This window comes from Scardinius erythrophthalmus, assembly GCF_964197995.2.
Source record: "Scardinius erythrophthalmus genome assembly, chromosome: 10".
Taxonomy (NCBI): Eukaryota; Metazoa; Chordata; class Actinopteri; order Cypriniformes; family Leuciscidae; genus Scardinius; species Scardinius erythrophthalmus.
Genome location: NC_138230.1, coordinates 5,326,288 through 5,345,208, shown reverse-complemented (window position 1 = coordinate 5,345,208; position 18,921 = coordinate 5,326,288). Strand labels below are relative to the sequence as shown.

The 18,921-nt window shown below is 37.3% G+C and overlaps 1 protein-coding gene across 5 annotated transcripts in view; it reads right to left on the bottom strand.

Moving 5' to 3' along the window:
• Positions 1 to 971: 971 nt before the first annotated feature.
• LOC308697132 (protein NLRC3-like) overlaps positions 972 to 18,921 on the bottom strand; it is a 44,577-nt gene continuing 26,627 nt past the window's right edge. For 4 of the 5 annotated variants that reach the window (XM_081376248.1, XM_081376247.1, XM_081376250.1 and 1 more), the window contains 9 exons: positions 15,984 to 16,100; positions 12,141 to 12,257; positions 11,201 to 11,260; positions 9,326 to 11,116; positions 6,891 to 7,064; positions 6,065 to 6,238; positions 4,049 to 4,222; positions 2,121 to 2,323; positions 972 to 1,673 (listed from right to left, as the gene is read on the bottom strand). In XM_081376248.1, coding sequence (XP_081232374.1) covers positions 1,627 to 1,673; positions 2,121 to 2,323; positions 4,049 to 4,222; positions 6,065 to 6,238; positions 6,891 to 7,064; positions 9,326 to 11,116; positions 11,201 to 11,260; positions 12,141 to 12,257; positions 15,984 to 16,100 — 2,857 coding nt within the window. In that variant the 3' untranslated portion in view covers positions 972 to 1,626. The remainder of the gene's footprint in view (positions 1,674 to 2,120; positions 2,324 to 4,048; positions 4,223 to 6,064; positions 6,239 to 6,890; positions 7,065 to 9,325; positions 11,117 to 11,200; positions 11,261 to 12,140; positions 12,258 to 15,983; positions 16,101 to 18,921) is intronic. The other variant, XM_081376249.1, reaches the window with a different exon arrangement.

Genomic DNA, 18,921 nt, shown 5'->3' with positions numbered 1-18,921 from the left:
TTTAATTTAGTGTTGAGATGTTGTTCATTGAGTGTAGGCCCAGAGATAACCATCCAAATAGCATATAGACGGAAAGCATGACAGTAGGAGGTTACTAAATCTGTGTTTGTGTTTAACAAATCAGTCAATGTAAGAATTAGCCTACTATATTTCTACATGTCTAAAGGGGGTCGCACACCAGATGAGAAGCGCAGCGCCACGTCTTTAAAAAGTGTACATGGTCTCAAGTCATCGTTAATGTATATACTGACTTCACCCTGTGCTGCAATATACATTCAGTTTTACACTCATTTACAGAAATCAGCTGCGTGGATGAAAATTGCTGATGTTATTGGATTTTCAGGTGATATTCTCAACTCATTCAGTTAACAGACACCTTTGAGGTAAAGTGTTCAGACTGCAGACTAAGCAACGATTCTATTTAATTGTACAGTACAATCATAACATAGTGCAGGCATGATCTTAATTCCATAATATCCTTAAACATAACAATATTGATGGCCATAAACTGACAAAGTGCGCGTCCGGTGTGCGATACCTGGAGTTGTTATAGACGCGGCGCGGCACTTCTTGTACGGTGTGCGACCACTTTAGATTATTGGCAGCATAAAAAAACTAAACGATGTGACAGCCATGGGCTGAACAATACAAGTTACCGGTAATATCCATCGAGCCTATGAACTAGTTGCCTGAAACACATCAACAAGAAATAATGAAGGCTACCCTGTAAAACAACTGCAATCATGTGATACAAAAGGACCCTATTCATCACTATCATTTTTTTCAATGTTGCTTTTAAATAAATAAAAAATAAAAGACAATAGATGATTTAATTGTGAATGTTACTATAATCAAAGGCATCTGAATATGTTCTGTGGGCTGAATTACTCATATTAAATCAATAAAAAATATTATATATGGAGATGTTTGTAGTAGAGCGTTTGCAGTATAAATGTCACTTCTGTAGAAACAAAAGTCAAGTCACCTTTATTTATATAGCGCTTTTTACAATACAGATGTTTTCAAAGCAGCTTTACAGTGATAACAGGAAAGTAATGCAACAAAGTTTGTTTCTGCTGTACAACAGATCTAGAAGAAAATAATACCATAGTCCAGCTTAAGTAAGTTCAGTGTTGATTAATTTCTGTTGTAAAAAGGTTATTACTTTAGTTCATTTATCTATACAGCCGCTCTGGAGAAAACAGTGATGTCATCGTCCAGCTCAGTTCAGTTCTCATATAATGGTGTCAATGCAGATCATTAATATTGTTGAATATTAAGTGTCTCCAACTAAGCAAGCCAGAGGCGACAGTGGCAGGAACTCAAACTCCATCAGTGACAGAATGGAGAAGAAAACCTTGGCAGAAACCAGACTCAGTCGCTCAGTTCTCCTCTGACCAACGAACAAACAGTGTGTGATTATGATTCAGGCATTACAGGTCAGAGGTCAGATTGGATCTGAACATTCAGAATATTTATCCAGTTCCATCTGGTTGAAGGTTTCCTTGTTTGACTTTGGATGAAGGATTGGATCATTCTGTAAAGTTACACACATGTGTGTGTGATGATCACTGTGGGTTTGTGTCTGTTGATTCTGTTGAATGTGATTGTGTCTGTAGAGGATCTTTATTCTCCATCAGCTGATCCACAGAAGGTCAGACAACATCTAAAACCTGTCAGTAAAACACAGACAGTCAAATGTGTGCGACATTATTGCATTATCAACTTTAGAACAACTAAAAGAAACTACTTGGATGATTAAGTGAGAGATTATAATATAATACTGAGATACACGATTGTTAAAGCTTATCTATAATCCTGTATGACTGTCCTCTTTCTATGTCACTGGGTCAGTTTTATTTATGATAAAGAATCTAGTGATAAATATTTACCATTATCTTTTTTTGCAATTAACATTGACAATGATAAAAGCAAAATATTGAATTGTTTGAAATAAAAAGGAACTTGAAGATATTTGATTGTTGCTATAAACTATAATGAAACATGTTCCATTATTAAACATGTTTTTAGTGAGTAATTCACCTTCACAATGAAAGTAAACTAAGAAACTAAATTAACTTTTAATTAAAATATGAACAGTTTTAATCATCACTACTCACTGATCTTTTCCAGTTTATAATGTGGATCATCCTTCATCTCCAGTTTACAGTGAGGATCCTTCAGTAGATCAGAAAGCTTCTTGACTCCAGAATCTCCTACTTTATTCAATGACAGATCCAGTTCTCTCAGGTGTGAGGGGTTTGATCTCAGAGCTGAAGTCAGAGCAGCACAACCTTCATCTGTAACACCACAATCCCTCAACCTGTAGAGAACAATGACACTCTTCAGTCTCTCAGTTCAGGATCTACAGCTCAGATAAGCAGAACTTCACAATCAGACACTTAATCCACGGCACCATTAACAGGTCCAGTCTAAGGTTCAGACCCGCTTCTACAAACTGCTTGAGTGGGTTAGTTTCCATTTGATAAAAAATTACAAGAATATTCAATAACACTTTATTTAGAAGTGTCCTTGTTACATATGTTACATGAACTTACCATAGTAATAACAGTAAATTATGCATAATTACACGTAACCCTCAACAAAATCCTAATCCTACCCTAACCCTATAGTAAGTACACGTAGTTGCTTAATATTACTCAGTACTTAAATATATAATTACACTGTAACAATGACACCTTAAAATAAAGTGTAACTGAATATAATTTTTTTATGCAAATACCCAAAAATCATCAACATATCTGTATATGAACACGGTTGTCACATCTTTACATCATCCAGTCTTGTTTAATCATTAATATTGTAAAATGATGTCAGACACATTGGAAAAAATCTAATGAAACTAAAATCAACATTTCCATTAGTAATTTAACAGTAGATTTTTTTTGTATGGCAATCATTATTAGGGGTGGGGAAAAAAATCGATATTGCAATATATTGTTGTGCTCTCTGTCGCAATAAATAATCGATACACTAACGCCCAATATCGATATTTTATTAGAACACAAAATGATTAATTTACCCGTTGTCAGTGTCACTGTCACTACCCAATATCTACCATTCTGTTTGCGGGGGGCGCTGTTCGAGTAAATAGGGGTAAAGTGGCGCAAACAGCGGCCGGTGAAGAACACAAGTTAACTAACGACAACAGAGAATTGCAGAAAAAAAGAGAAGCGGGAAGAATGGCGGAAAACAATAAACAAGTAATAAAAACTCAGTGAGTGTTTTAGCGCAATTTTCTCACGTCATGGGATCACAACACTAAGAGATAGTAAATCTTTTCCTGGATTTTTTTTGTGCGTTCCCGAGATTAGACCTTCCTTAACATAATGCTGAAAACCCGAAGTCTCTAGGTGGTCTGGTTGAGGAGAAGATAGAAGTGCAAGATTGGTGCGCACAGACAGAACAGAAATCATGAGTTAACAATCGCAATTTTGTCCGGTGGAAAATTGCGCTAAAAACTAATCAAAGACCCACCCGCTAGTTTCCACTCTAAAGGGTTTTACGAGACAGTAGACGGAAAGGCACTGGATAAAGACTATGCAATCTGCAAGAACTGCTTTGCAAAGATAAAATATAACAGCAACACTACGAATCTGCAAATGCACCTCGTTCGCTACTGACGTTTCAGTATTATGGTTAACACATGTTAATGTTCATGTTGTTTTGTAATGTTCATGCACTTTTATCTGTCTAGATGTACAGTGTTTACATTTAAGACCAGGAGGCAGTGAGTTATTATGCAAATGCATATTTCTTTGCACAATGTTGGAAATGTTGGCATTAATAAATGCATAAAATTTCCTTATTCCTTCTTTTTCTTTTCAGTCACATATATTGTGATATATCGTTGATGAAATTTCTTCCAATATATTGAATATCGTAGATATCGCGAACCGTGATATTGTCATATCGTGGACCACATATCGCCACAGAATTGAATCGTGAGGTACCTGTATCGTCCCACCCCTAATCATTATTTACCATTAAATAAAGGACTCTGTTGGGACATTTTATACAATCTTACTCGAGTATCTCCAGTTTACAGTGAGGATCCTGCAGTAGATCAGAAAGCTGCTTGACTCCAGAATCTCCTACTTTATTTACAGACAGACTCAGTTCTCTCAGGTGTGAGGGGTTTGATCTCAGAGCTGAAGTCAGAGCAGCACAACCTTCATCTGTAACACCACAATCCCTCAACCTGTAGAGAACAATGACACTCTTCAGTCTCTCAGTTCAGGAAACACTGATATAAATAATAAGATATATATGATTTTCTCCTCAACAGATTTGTGTATGAAAGCAGTTGTCACCTCTTCACATCATCCAATCATGCTTATAACTATTGTTGTGGAAAATATGCAATTGTCCTGTTACAAGTATGTATTTTTGTAAACTAGTTAACCTGTAAATAATAATACTATATTTAATTGAATCTAAGAAGCTCGCCTGCCAAAAGTCTTTGATTTCTAAAATACTGAACTGAACAGATCATGAAGAAGTCTTCTGACCTATAGATTGTGAGAATGAAAATTCAGATGCTTATGATTTAGGACAGATTTGACGTACTTTACCTACTTTATTGGTGTACCTCAGGGATCAATTTTAGGGCCCCTGTTGTTTAGCATATACATAAATGATCTTCCCACTGTATGCAATGAGTCTGAGATTCAAATGTATGCAGATGATACTGTCATTTATGTACATGCACCGACCAAACAGCAAGCAGCACTTAAGCTTACAGCAGTGATGGCCGATGTCATGCAATGCCTTAATAATTCCTGTCTCCATTTAAATATAAAGAAAACCGCTTGTATGTTTTTTACAAAGAGGTCAACAGATAATTTCACACCCACTATTTGCATTTCAGGGGAATAGCTGTCAACGGTATCTGACATTAAATATCTAGGTATATTAATTGATTCTAATCTAACATTTAAAAAACAAATTAAAAAAGTAATTAATACAGTCAAATTTAACTTGTCAAATTTCCGTCATATCAGAAATTGTTTAACTACAAAGGCAGCTACTATATATTTTATTACTATGATCATGCCACATCTGTTATACTGTTTGACTAGCTGGGCACAAGCCTCCAGTACAACACTTAAACCTGTGCAGCTACTTTACCATCAAGCCATTAAGGTGCTTGATAGGAAGCCAAATACCTATCACCACTGTTACTGCTTAAAAAAACATAATTTAATGACCTGGGACAATCTTATCAAATTTACAGATGTTTGTCTTGTTTATAAAATTGTACATGGCTTAGCTCCTCCCCCACTTGCTGCTTTTTTTAAAGCAGAAAACAACTGTTGTTAGACACACCAGGTCTGTGTCAAGAGGTGATTGTGTAATACAAATGAGGAGAACTGCCTTTGGACAGTCAGCTTTTTCAGTGAGAGCAGCTCACACATGGAACAGTCTGCCTACGTCTGTCAGAGACTGTGATTCATACTGGTCATTTAAAATTAACTTAAAATCATGGTTGAAAGACAATCAAGTGTGTGCCCATACTTTTTAGTTATTTAAATCACCTGAAGCGTGCTTGTCGTGTTCTATGTTTTGTTGTCCTTGTTTGAATGTACTTTATGTATTTTATGAAATGCGATATAATGTATGTATAAGTATTGTTGATTGTTTTAATGTATTGGACCTGACATCACACCTGCCCAGGGACTACAGTTGAAAATTAGCCAAGTTGGCTAAACTGGCACATTTACATAAATGTTTATTAATGTGCATTGTCCCTGTAACTTTAAACTGTATAAATAAATAAATAAATAAATAAATAAATAAATACCTAACCTGAGAATAATCAAAATAAGTTTAAAGATGTTGAGAAATACGCACCATGAAACACTATCAAAAACTATCAAAAGTAAAATGAGCTCAGCAGCTTTGGAAATAATCTAATGAAGATTAAACATCCTTTTCAGTTACTTGATGGTAAACCTTTTTTTGTATATATTATTTTTGTATATCATTGTTTATTCACCACAGGAGAGAAACAGACAACACTGAGACTTTTATAAAATCTTACCACAGTTTCTCCAGTTTACAGTGAGGATCCTGCAGTAGATCAGAAAGCTGCTTGACTCCAGAATCTCCTACTTTATTCCCTGACAGATCCAGTTCTCTCAGGTGTGAGGGGTTTGATCTCAGAGCTGAAGTCAGAGCAGCACAACCTTCATCTGTAACACCACAATTACTCAACCTGTAGAGAACAATGACACTCTTCAGTCTCTCAGTTCAGGATCTACAGCTCAGATAAGCAGAACTTCACAATCAGACACTTAATCCACGGCACCATTAACAGGTCCAGTCTAAGGTTCAGACCCGCTTCTACAAACAGCTTGATTAGTTAGTCTCCAAATCATAACAATTGCAAGAATATTCAATAAAACTTTATTCAACAGTGTCCTTGTTACATATGTTACATGAACTTACCATAGTAATAACAGTAAATTATGCATACTTACATGCAACTAACCCTCAACCAAATCCTAATCCTACCCTTAACCTATAGTAAGTACATGTAGTTGCTTAATATTACTCAGTACATAAATATATAATTACATTGTAACAATGACACCTTAAAATAAAGTGTAACCGAATATTATTTTTTTATGCAAATACCCAAAAATCATCAACATATCTGTATATGAACACGGCTGTCACATCTTTACATCATCCAGTCTTGTTTAATCATTAATATTGTAAAATGATGTCAGACACATTGAAAAAAATCTAATGAAAATAAAATCAACATTTCCATTAATAATTTCACAGTAGATTTTTTTTTTGTATGGCAATCATTATTTACCATTAAATAGAGGACTATGTTGGGATATTTTATACAATCTTACCCCAGTTTCTCCAGTTTACAGTGAGGATCCTTCAGTAGATCAGAAAGCTGCTTGACTCCAGAATCTCCTACTTTATTCCATGTCAGACTCAGTTCTCTCAGGTGTGAGGGGTTTGATCTCAGAGCTGAAGTCAGAGCAGCACAACCTTCATCTGTAACACCACAATCATACAACCTGTACAGAACAATGACACTATTCAGTCTCTCAGTTCAGGAAACACTGATATAAATGATAAGATATATATGAATTTCTCCTCAACAGATTTGTATATGAAAGCAGTTGTCACCTCTTCACATCATCCAATCATGCTTATAACTATTGTTGTGGAAAATATACAATTGTCCTGTTACAAGTATGCCTTTTTGTAATCTAGTTAACCTGTAAATAATAAACCTATATTTAATTGAAACTAAGAAGCTCGTCTGCCAAAAGTCTTTGATTTCTAAAATACCGAACTGAACAGACCATGAAGAAGTCTTCTGATATATAGATTGTATGAAAATTCAGATGCTTATGATTTAGGACAGATTTGACGTACTTTACCTAACCTGAGAATAATCAAAATAAGGTTAAAGGTGTCCAGAAATACACACCATAAAACACTATCAAAAGTAAAAATGACCTCAGAAGTTTTGGAAAGAATCTAATAAAGATTATTCATCCTTTTCAGTTACTTGATGGTAAACTTTTTTGGTATATTTCTTTTTTGTATATCATTCATTATTCACCACAAGAGAGAAACACACAACATTGAGAGTATTAAATCATGTTTGATTCAAATTCAGAGTAGTTATTTATTCTTATGGAGCCTGATTGATTTAGTTTAGGTCTAGTCGTAGTTAAGGATAGCTCTACATTGGTTCATTCTTCGCTAATCATGAGTTCATGTTGAATTAACGTTTGATTCAGGTATTAGGATATGATTATTCATGTACTGTTATTTAGTGATGTATGTCTCGAGACCGGTCTTTACGTGGTCTCGGTCTTGTGAAGGCCTTGACGGTCGTTGGTCTTGGTCTTGTCTTGGTCTCGGACCTCTCGGTCTTGTCTAGGTCTCGCTGTCTCAGACCGACATAGTGGTCGGGGGATTTATCAATACAATACTACAATATCCACAACGAAAATAACGTTCGATAATGCAACATTATTATCCGCAACGAAACGGATTGAAGCGCGCGTCCGAGTCAAGACAGTGCGCCGTGTGCGCGAGGCACGAGTCACACGAGAAAACACTTTATCCACGCCACTGATCGCGGCAGCAATGAGCACTTTGATCACTTGATTTAAAAAAACACCTATCAGTGACATGATGGGTTTTAACTTCATTCAGGAGATTTTGGGTAACTGCACAACTGCCAGATGACTTTGAGCGCACCGCCAACGTGTGTGTGTGTGTGTGTGTGTGTAACCATAGTGACAAAACGACCAACTTTCGGATCCTGCACTTAAGCCTATAATTTCGTTTTTAAACATTTTATTATGCATTTAAAAGTTGCAGAATGGATTCATTTGGAGACTCCGAAATCAGCAGAGATAGGCAGGCATTTGCTTAGATGAATTTGTATCTTTGATATCTGTCTGTGTGTGTGTGTGTGTGTGTGTGTGTGTGTGTGCGTGTGTGCGTGCGTGTGTTGTTTGATTACAGTATTGTATTTAAGATGGCGTTAGACTAAATAAATGGTCTTTTAAATATCATCTGCATATCTCTGTTGTGTTGACTAAACATTAGGCCTAATCCAAGTTTATAATTGTGTAGGCCTATCTTTAATTTGATGTTATGATTTCATCTACACATTAAGTATAATTTCAATTGGTTACATATTTCTCATTCTTTAGACAGTTGATGGAGGAGCAAGATGGTGTTGGAGGTGTTTGATGTTTTGTCAGATGAACCAGTCAGTACCAGCCATGTCAGTCCTCAACAGTACACAAAAGTTAAGGGAGTCTCAATCCTCTAATAGTGCAGTAACAGCCGTCATGCAATTGCTACACATAGTTGATCTCACCCAGTCTGCAAAAACATTTACAGTGAGCTCACAGTCACACACATGTCTCTTTCTGCCTGTGCAGTTGAAGTAATACCATCTAATATGTATTGAATGTAAACTGCGGCTGAACCCTAGTATGCTTCTGTTCTTGAATTCATACAAGTTATTGCTTAGCTTCAACACTAGTCTGTTTTTTTTTCCCTCCGGTCTCGACTTGGTCTCGACTTGGTCTTGGTCTTGTCTTGGTCTCGATACCCTCTGGTCTTGGTAGTGTCTTGGTCTCGGTTTAGGCGGTCTTGACTACAAGTCTACTGTTATTGTAAAGGGTTACTTAAGATATATTTGAATTTCTCCCATTACAGTATTGCTTTGGTACGAAAGCACATGCTAAAATCATAAATGTGATCCTGTTTTATCAGTGTAATGAATGTTGTCAGAGTGACTTACTGAACTGATCTGGATTCTTTAAACACAGGCATCAGCTTCTGAAGAACTTCATCTGCTGTATTATTGGCTCCAATAAACAGATATAGATCAAAAGCATCCATCTTCTGCTCTGATGTCAGCAACACATAAACCAGAGCTGACCACTGTGAAGAGGAGAGTTTGGTTCCTCTTATTTCTCCAGATGTCAGATAATCTTGGATCTCCTGCATCAGAGAATCATCACCCAGTTCATTCAGACAGTGGAACAGATTGATGGATCTCTCTGGAGAGCGATTCTTCCTGATCTTCTGTTTGATGATCTGAACTGTTTTCTCTTTGTTGTAGGAGCAGCTTCCAGTCTGTGTCAGTAGTTCTCGTAAGAGAGTCTGATTGGACTCCAATGAGAGACCCAGAAGGAAACGCAGGAAAAGGTCCAGATGTCCATTCTTACTCTTGAAGGCCTTATTTACTGCTCTCTGATGCAGCTCAGATAATGAATGATATTTCTTCTGATTTAAGATTTTAGAAAAGAAACTTTGTATGGTTTTGTCAAACACATTTCTGTTCTCGTTTGTAAAGTGAATGTGTGCATATAGAGCTGCTAGATGTTCCTGGATGCTCAGATGAACAAAGCAGAAGACTTTCCCCTGATACAAGCCCAACTCCTCTCTGAAGATCTGAGTGCACAATCCTGAGTACACTGATGCTTCTGCCTCATCAATGCCACACTCTCTCAGGTCTTCCTTATAGAAGATCAGGTTGCCTTTCACAAGCTGCTGGAAAGCCAGTTTCCCCAGTTTGAGAATCATGTCTTCATCTTTCACTCTCTTCTTATAGTCCTTATGTTTGATGTTGGTCTGAATGATCAGGAAGTGTGTGTACATCTGAGTGAGAGTCTTGGGAATCTCTTCTCTCTCTGCTTCACTCAACATCTCCTCTAGAACAGTGGCTGAGATCCAGCAGAACACTGGGATGTGGCACATGATGTGGAGGCTCCTCGAGGACTTCAGGTGTGTGATGATTGTATTGGCCAGACTCTGATCACTGATTCTCTTCCTGAAGTATTCCTCCTTCTGTGGCTCATTGAAGCCTCGTACCTCTGTCACTCGATGGACACACTCAGAGGGGACGAGATCCGCTGCTGCTGGTCTGGAGGTGATCCAGATGAGAGCAGAGGGAAGCAGATTCCCCTCAATGAGGTTCATCAGCAGCTCGTCCACTGAGGCTGATGCAGAGATATCACACAGTTTCACTTTGCTCTTAAAGTTCAGAGACAGACGACACTCATCCAGACCATCAAAGATGAACAACACTTTATATTCATCACTGGATATTTCCATTTCTTTTGTTTCAGGGAAAAAGACACGAAGAAGATCTGAAAGACTGAGTGTTTTGTCCTTCATCAAGTTGATCTCTCTGAAAGGAAGTGGAAATATGAGCTGGACGTCCTGATTCTCCTTCCCTTCAGCCCAGTCCACAATGAACTTCTGCACAGAGACTGTTTTTCCAATGCCAGCGACTCCCTTTGTCAGCACAGTTCTGATGGGTTTGTCTTGTCCAGGTAAAGGTCTAAAGATGTCATTGCATTTGATCGGTGTGTCCTCTGTTGCTGCTCTCCTGGATTGTGTCTCAATCTGTCTCACCTCATGCTCATTATTGATCTCTCCACTTCCACTCTCTGTGATGTAGAGCTCTGTGTAGATCTCATTCAGGAGTGTTGGGTTTCTCTGCTTTGCTGTTCCTTCACACAGACACTGAAACTTCTTCAGCAGATTTGATTTAAATGTGCTTTGGGCCAGTTGAGAATCACGACTGAAAGAATAAATGATTAGATTAAAATATAAATTGAATAAGTAAAAGTGATAGTAAAATATCTTTATGACGAAAATGTTGTACCTCAGATTAGATGGCATGTGTCTTCCCCTAAATGTTCCTTGAGTGTCCATAGACTGTTCACTAATTGTGGACAAACACGGACAGAACAGAGACAACACAACAGAGTTGAGAAAACAGAGACAAGAATTCATATAGTACTCATATAGAGCCAGATAGAGTGATGCCAATGAAGGCCTCAACGCTCCTGTTAACACTTTAACATATCACTGTATTTTAGCACAAGTATATTCTGCAGCTGAATATTAGTATAAAAAATAAATATTTTTTAATTATATAGAAGATGATCAGAAACATGTAAGTTGTGTTTAAGTTGTAAGGGGGAATTAATAAAATGGTCAGAAATGGCCCTATCTGTATTTAATGTTATAATCATTTAATTGAAGTGTTTGTCTGTTGTCTGTGTGAAGACACAAGAGATCGTTCTGACACTGATTTCACAGAATGAAATTAACACAAACTAATGAAATGAATACTCTTGCTAGTCAACTGGAGATGCTTCGTGTGTATTCGGTACATCCGTGCTGCAAGATGTTTCAGAAGGTGAAATATCGACCCTGGCAAAGAGTGGTGGGGTCTTGTCCCACATGTCCAACTCGAAAATTAAGCCTTTGTTTGTTGCACTATATGCCAAACGGTGACAGTTTAAAATTGGGACTCTGAAGCAGAAACTGTCATGTGTATTTTTCCGAAGTTTGCATGTCTGTAACTCAAGAAGTTTTAAAGATATCCTTTTAGATTTCAGTTCTTAGCAAAATTTTCTTTTGATATCTTTTTTGACATTTTTCAGGGCCTATTTGGTTCAATTCAATACATTTATATTGTTTTCTTATATTAAAGTAAATGCATAGAACAAACCTGTCTGAGAGCCAAAAAAATATATTTTTCCGAGGTTTGCATGCATGTAACTCGAGAAGATCTATCTATCAATGAAATGTTGTACATCAGATCAGACGATGTGTGTTTTCCCTCGAATTTCTCTGGCTGATCCACAGACGCGTCACTCTTCATGGACACACAGCTGGGCTCCGGTGAGATTGATCGGTCACCCTTAAACTGACTTTAATAGAATAGAAACAAAAGAACAAAGACAAGAATTCTTAATTATATTATGTAGATAAACCTCACATAGAGAATCAATCCATCCATCTTTTACCATTGCTTTGTGATCTGTTGTTGTGTTTGTGTTTCCCAATAAGTGATGTAGTTGTAACGACAATGAGAAGGAACCAACCACCAACTAATCTTCTTCCAGAAAATTAATTCAAACTTTCCACTTCCTGTCGAACAAAGAGGAAGATTTGGTCAGGACTTCGTATCCTCATCAATCTTGTCATGAGGGTCCAGGCGCCAACCAGTCGGGCTATTTAAAACTGACCCCCAGCACTAACGAAATAACTGGTCAATGCTAGCTTTGTTGCCGAAATACTGACTGGTTAAGAGAAAGACAGAGACCAAGGTCCCACACAGAGTCCTCACATACCAGGGTCAAATCACCAAACCCAGAGCCAAAAGTCACCCATCCCGGTGCCAGAGAGTCTGCAAAAGACCCTAGTAATGGCAAAAACTAACGGAATAACTTGTCAATGTGAGTTTTTTTTTAAAAGACGGATCGGTTGTTGCTGAACCCCACAAACATTCCTGACCCCTCCCCCGTTAAGACCTCTGAATGACAAACCAGAGTTCACTTCTCTTAAAACCATGAGAACTGAGATTTTTACATATCAAAATGCATAAAACTCATCCCAGAACAATTCTTGACTGACCTATAATCAGACTATCGTACATAATTCTTTGTTGTCTACAACCTAGTATATGTGTATGTGTCTACACTTGGTTATATCCAGGGATGCACATAAGTGGTGCGCAGGTGCGCATGCGCTACCCAATTAAACAATGCGTACCAGATGAGTTGCCGCAACCCTCATTTGCGTACCTAAGATTTGGGGATAGATAGGAGCGCAATCTGTGGTGTTGGATAGGCCTCAGAACTAGAGATGCGCTGGATGGGCTATTTCATCCGCAACCGCATCGCAAAACTCATCATCCGTCCGCCATCCGCACCAACGTTTTTGACCAATTTTCAAAACCGCACCCGCCCGCCATCCGCTGATTGGGCAATGCAAGGCGCTGCTGATGACAGCCGCGAGACTAGAAAACTCTCTTACCTCAGAATATCAGCAGTGAACTCCGTCTCCGATCGGCGCACATGGACAAAAATAAATAAATAAATTATTAAATGAATAAATAGCCTAAATTAAACGAACTTCGGCAAACCTGACCGTACAATATTTTCATTGTAGCCTAATAGAAAACGCATTTTGGCACATCATTTAGGATTTTTTGTTGGTGCGCCATCAGCTAGCCTATGCCTACAAAAGACAGATGAAATTTAATATTAATAATTGATCCATGTCGGTATACACAGCCTAATATTTTACACTTAGGCTATAATTAAAAAAATAGCCTATTTACTTTTTTATTTATTAAAATCAGGACATAGGTTAATGAAACATGGATTAAAATTAAGATACAATTAATACAAAACGAAATTCGCTTTAAAGAAAGGCTTTGTGCTTTCTGTTTGAGGTCTCTGTGAAAGTTTGAAAGTCTTTTAGTGCCGACCGTGGCGCTTTCAGAGTGGTCGCGTCCGTAATGGAGAACTGTCACTCACGTAAGATTTCGAGATTTCCTCATAAATGACAAAATACTTAAAAAAAAAAAAGACAAACCATCAATTTAAAATATATAAAAAGGATGGATTTATAGCGTTTTGGGGGAAAAATGGATGGATGACCTTCTATTGCCTTTGTTTTTAATTCTCCTTTTTTGAGTTTGTCACGTAAGTTACCTCTTTCGCCGGCGTTGCCATCTCTGATAATAACAAGCAGTCTGCATAGACTCGACTAGGCCATATTAGCCTACTGCCTGATAAAAATTTGACTATTTTAAAGTGTGCTCGATTTATTTATTTATTTATTTATTTATTTATTTTTAAAAAATTTTAATTTTATTTTTTTGGATGTAGGTATAGTCAGATAACGATATTTAACAATATATTATGCATCCCTCTAATTTGTTCCTCCCGTGAGGTGGGTTAAGGGAAATATGCATTTGAAAATGTGAGGACCAAGCAACAACCCCAGGTTCTCCCCTGAGAACAAGACCAAAAATGTTATGTGCACCCCTGGTTATATCCCATGTAAGTCCTTTAATGGTTATAACTGTTAGATGTTTGAATGAAAGTGTGTGTTTCATATCAGTAGGATCGTATGCTCGTGATTCAAAAGATGGCTTGATTGAAATCTGTGTAAAATGTTTCGTATTCTTATAATAGTAATAATGTCTAAACTGTGGCCTCTGTACTCTCTGCTAGAGCTTGGAGAGTAAGGAGATCCCAGACAACGCATGATTTACATTTAAAATCTTAGACCCGAAACAAAGCTATCTCTATCTCTGTGCTCTCGCTCTCTGGGTTCACCCTCAAGAAACTCTGCTATCACTCTCAAGAAGTGTGGTGCAGAACAAAAATGCAGCGGGAGATGAAGATCTGAACCCGACTAGTAACCATGTAGACGCGCAGCTAGACAAAGAACCCAAATTAAGATCAGAAGAACGGGTTCAACAGCTTTATTCAAGCCATCTTCCTACTCTCGTCTCAATTTTCTTTCTTTTCTGAGTTTTCCTTTTTTCTTTTCCGATTGAAAGTCTCGGTTTTAAGTTAAGTTTTGCTGCAAAGTTTCGGTCCACAATTCACGTCTGCAATGCACGCTTTCAACTTCAAAGACGTTTCATTCATCCGCCAACACCACGTGACGGGCCGCCCCAGACACCGATTCAAGCACGAGGAGACCAGCCAACCAACAGACCGGGAAAACCCCTTTCACGCAACAAAAGGGAATCCCCAAAAAGCAAAGACCTCCAGACTCTTAAACTGAACTGGTGCATTGATATAAATTGAATAACCTGTCTCTAAGAAACGATAGAAAGGTTAATTAATGTTTGATGGTTCGTTCCAGGTCATGTCTTATAAGTGCATATAGAAACTTGGGATATCATCATCTCACTTTTCCTCACTCTTTTCCTTTCTGCAACTTGTATGAATGTGTGTGTGTGTGTTTGTGTTAGATATTAGTTTTATGTGTTAGAATAATCAATAAAGCCTCGTTTGTAATTTTAAAGAGAAGTGTTACTTGTGTTATGTGCTTACGCATTTTAGAATTTATTGTCTTGAACATTGTCCGATTGGCATGTCCGATTGGCATGTTATTGTCAGAACATTGTCCGATTGGCATGCCCTGTTGTCATGGTCATTGTACTCTAAGTTACCTATGCTTTTACCCTAGATTTATTTCTTAATTTACTGTTAGCGGGGATTATTCTTTCTTGGCCAGGAAGATATTATATTTCCTAGAGTTAATAATTGTTTATGCTTTCTGTTCATTGGATGAACTGATAAAATGATCATCCTATTGATTCTGCTACAGTAAATTCTGAAAATAATTTAATTATTAATTATTAATCATAATCCGTTATGAATAATAATTAATTATATTTATACGGGCGTATAAACTCTGGATCAGCTGTGAGAGGAGACCTGATCCTGTGCTCGACTCCTGCTATTGCAGCGCTTTATAATAGTGTGAGTCACTGAGTTATACATGCTTACACAATATCATCACCTATTTCTGTATTTTGATAAGTGGATATTTGCCAAATTATGCCATACATGCATTATTTGTGTGTGTCTGTGGTCTCTCTGTCTGTCTAAACAAAGATGTTGTACCTCATATCAGTTGGTGTGTGTTTTCCCTCAAATTTGATTGGCAGTCCCATAGACTCATCACTCTTCATGGACACACAGCTGGGCTCCGGTGAGATTGATCGATCACCCTTAAACTGACTTTAATAGAATAGAAACAAAAGAACAAAGACAAGAATTCTTAATTATATTATGTAGATAAACCTCACATAGAGAATCAATCCATCCATCTTTTACCATTGCTTTGTGATCTGTTGTTGTGTTTGTGTTTCCCAGGAAGTGATGTAGTTGTGTTTAGTTTGGTTGAGTTTGTCAGTATTGTTCTGGTCCAGATTATCAGTGTTTTGTGTGTCAGTAGATGTTAGTGAAACATCAGGACTGAAGCTCTATTTTCATTTGTGATGGTGGTATTAAGAATAGTTATATTGGTAATATTATAGTATAATTATTAGTCAGTCCTCTCTTTATTATATAAATAACAAAATGTTAAGTATAAATATTAAATTATTATATATATATAGATATTTTAATAATATAAACCGTCTGGGTTGGGCGTCTGTTCTAGGTGCTGTTGGTGGGTCCGATTGGCATGCCCTGTTGTCATGGTCATTGTAGTCTCAGTGGTCTGATTGACCCTTCCCCTTTCACTGCCTCCGGCCAAATCCCTCCCTCATGTAAAATAATTTGGATTGATACCTGGGTTGGATATGGTGTCTCTGGCTGGGTAGCTAAACAGTGCACACCATGGTCCTAGCCATGGAGGGAAAAAAAATAAAATAAATAATAATAATTTTGGACAAGAGGGCCAACCACAAATAACATTTGGTTATGTCAGGTCACAACCAGACTAAGGGAGATTGGTATGGTGGTGCCTGATATGGTGCCCCAGCATACTTATTGGAGGAAGACTCAATGGAGCATAGAGGATTAATTGCTGTGGCCGGGTGTCGCTGGTGGCGGTGGGGGGGGGGGGGGATTGGATTGTCGGATCAAGGAGAGGTGTCTATGTCGGGGGGACATGCTGGTTGTGCTCACTGGCAGTTGTGGATCAGCCCCTGACCTAGAGTTTAGAGCAAATATACAATAACTTATGGACTGATCTTAATGTATTATTATTGTTATTATTACTGTTACTAATACTATCATTACTATTTATTTATTTTATTATATATATATATATATATTTTTTTTTTTTTTTTTTTTTTTATAAATCACTAAAACTAACACTATTACTATTGTTATGATTATTATTATCATCGATAATAACACCACTAATATTGATATACTATTATTGATTATAAATATCAACAATGAGATTGAGCTTCTTTTTTTTTTTCTCTCTCTCTCTCGTTGATGTTATTCTGTTTTTGTTCCTCTCTCTCTTCTGTATTTATGTCAATGATTTCTTACCTTGTGTATGTTACTGTTTTGTTAATTTGCAAAAAAAAAAAAAAAAAAAGGACTGAAGCTCTGGATCAGCTGTGAGAGGAGACCTGATCCTGTGCTCGACTCCTGCTATTGCAGCGCTTTATAATGGTGTGAGTCTCTGAGTTATACATGCTTACACAATATCATCACCTATTTCTGTATTTTGATAAGGTTCATTTTTTATTTAAGGGGCCACCGGAGGAGTTTTGAGATCTGTTGTCAAAAAAGACATGACCCTCCCTTCGCCAGCAATAAATTTTTCTATGACCCTCCAAAATGATTGTGAAAAAAGGCATGACCCTCCCAGATAATTTATTGATTAGCTAGAGCTGGGCGATTTTCCCCCCTAAAAAAATCTGTGATTTTTTAATAAAAAACTCGATTTACGATTCAAATCGATTTTTTTTGTCTGTTACGATAGTCACTGTCAGATTACACGATTTTGACATCTAAAAATTTTGTCACGTCGTGGACAAGAAACATGTCAGACTACACGTTGTTTTCTGACCAGTCATCGCGAGCTGTCTCACACACACTCATTCATTCGCACATACAAGCTCACTCATATGGCCTACACACACACACACACACACACACACATCCACACACTCGCACATACACACACACTATCTCTCACACTCACACACACACACACACACACACATACTGGTACGGGTGGTTTATAAGGACTTTTCCCCCTAAAAAGATCCATCCTGGTTTATGGGGACCCACCTTTCCCTTTGTCATAGAGATTAATAAGAAATATCAAACTGCTCCTTATGGCATGGGGTAAAAAGCTGACTGCTCAGAATTTAATTCTAATAAAACAGTCTGGTAATATGAAGACCTGACAAACTGAAGCACTGTAAGGACAGGGCAGGAGTGGGCGTTTCCTGATTTAATTATGATTTATGAGGACTACCCTGGTTTATCTGGACATCACTCACACATACACACACACACCCACACCTAACCCTTAATTATGAGGACTAACCTGGTATAACCTGGACTAACTTTACCCATGAGAGTGCCACATCACTTACGTTTGTTTCAATACCAGCATATAGAAAAACAAAACAGGAAATTATCAGCAATTGTTCAACCTGGCTTAAACTTTAAGAGAGATTTCAGAAAACTAACCTGAGTTTGTAATGTGAGATTTAGCAGGTGTGAAGTGAGTGAAGAGCAAAGAGAGAAGAGGGAAAGTGAAATACGGAAATAATTTAGCTTTAAAAATTAAGAAATTAAAAAACCAAAAGGAGAGTTTACTATTTAACCATCACTGACAAATGCATTCACCCACAAGTATTTTTCATAATTGATCCTTGAATGTCAGTCTTAATTTATTCATTAGATTTGAAGAAGTTTTGTCTAAAGATAGTTTTGAATAAAGCTAAATATTTCCAGTTGATTGGGTTTGGGTTTTGTTAATGTGAAAAGAGAAGATTGCTCAAGACTTATTACTTAAGACGTATTAGTATCTAAATGAACATTGCTGACCATTTGGGTTTAACTGGGCATCAGTAACCATATG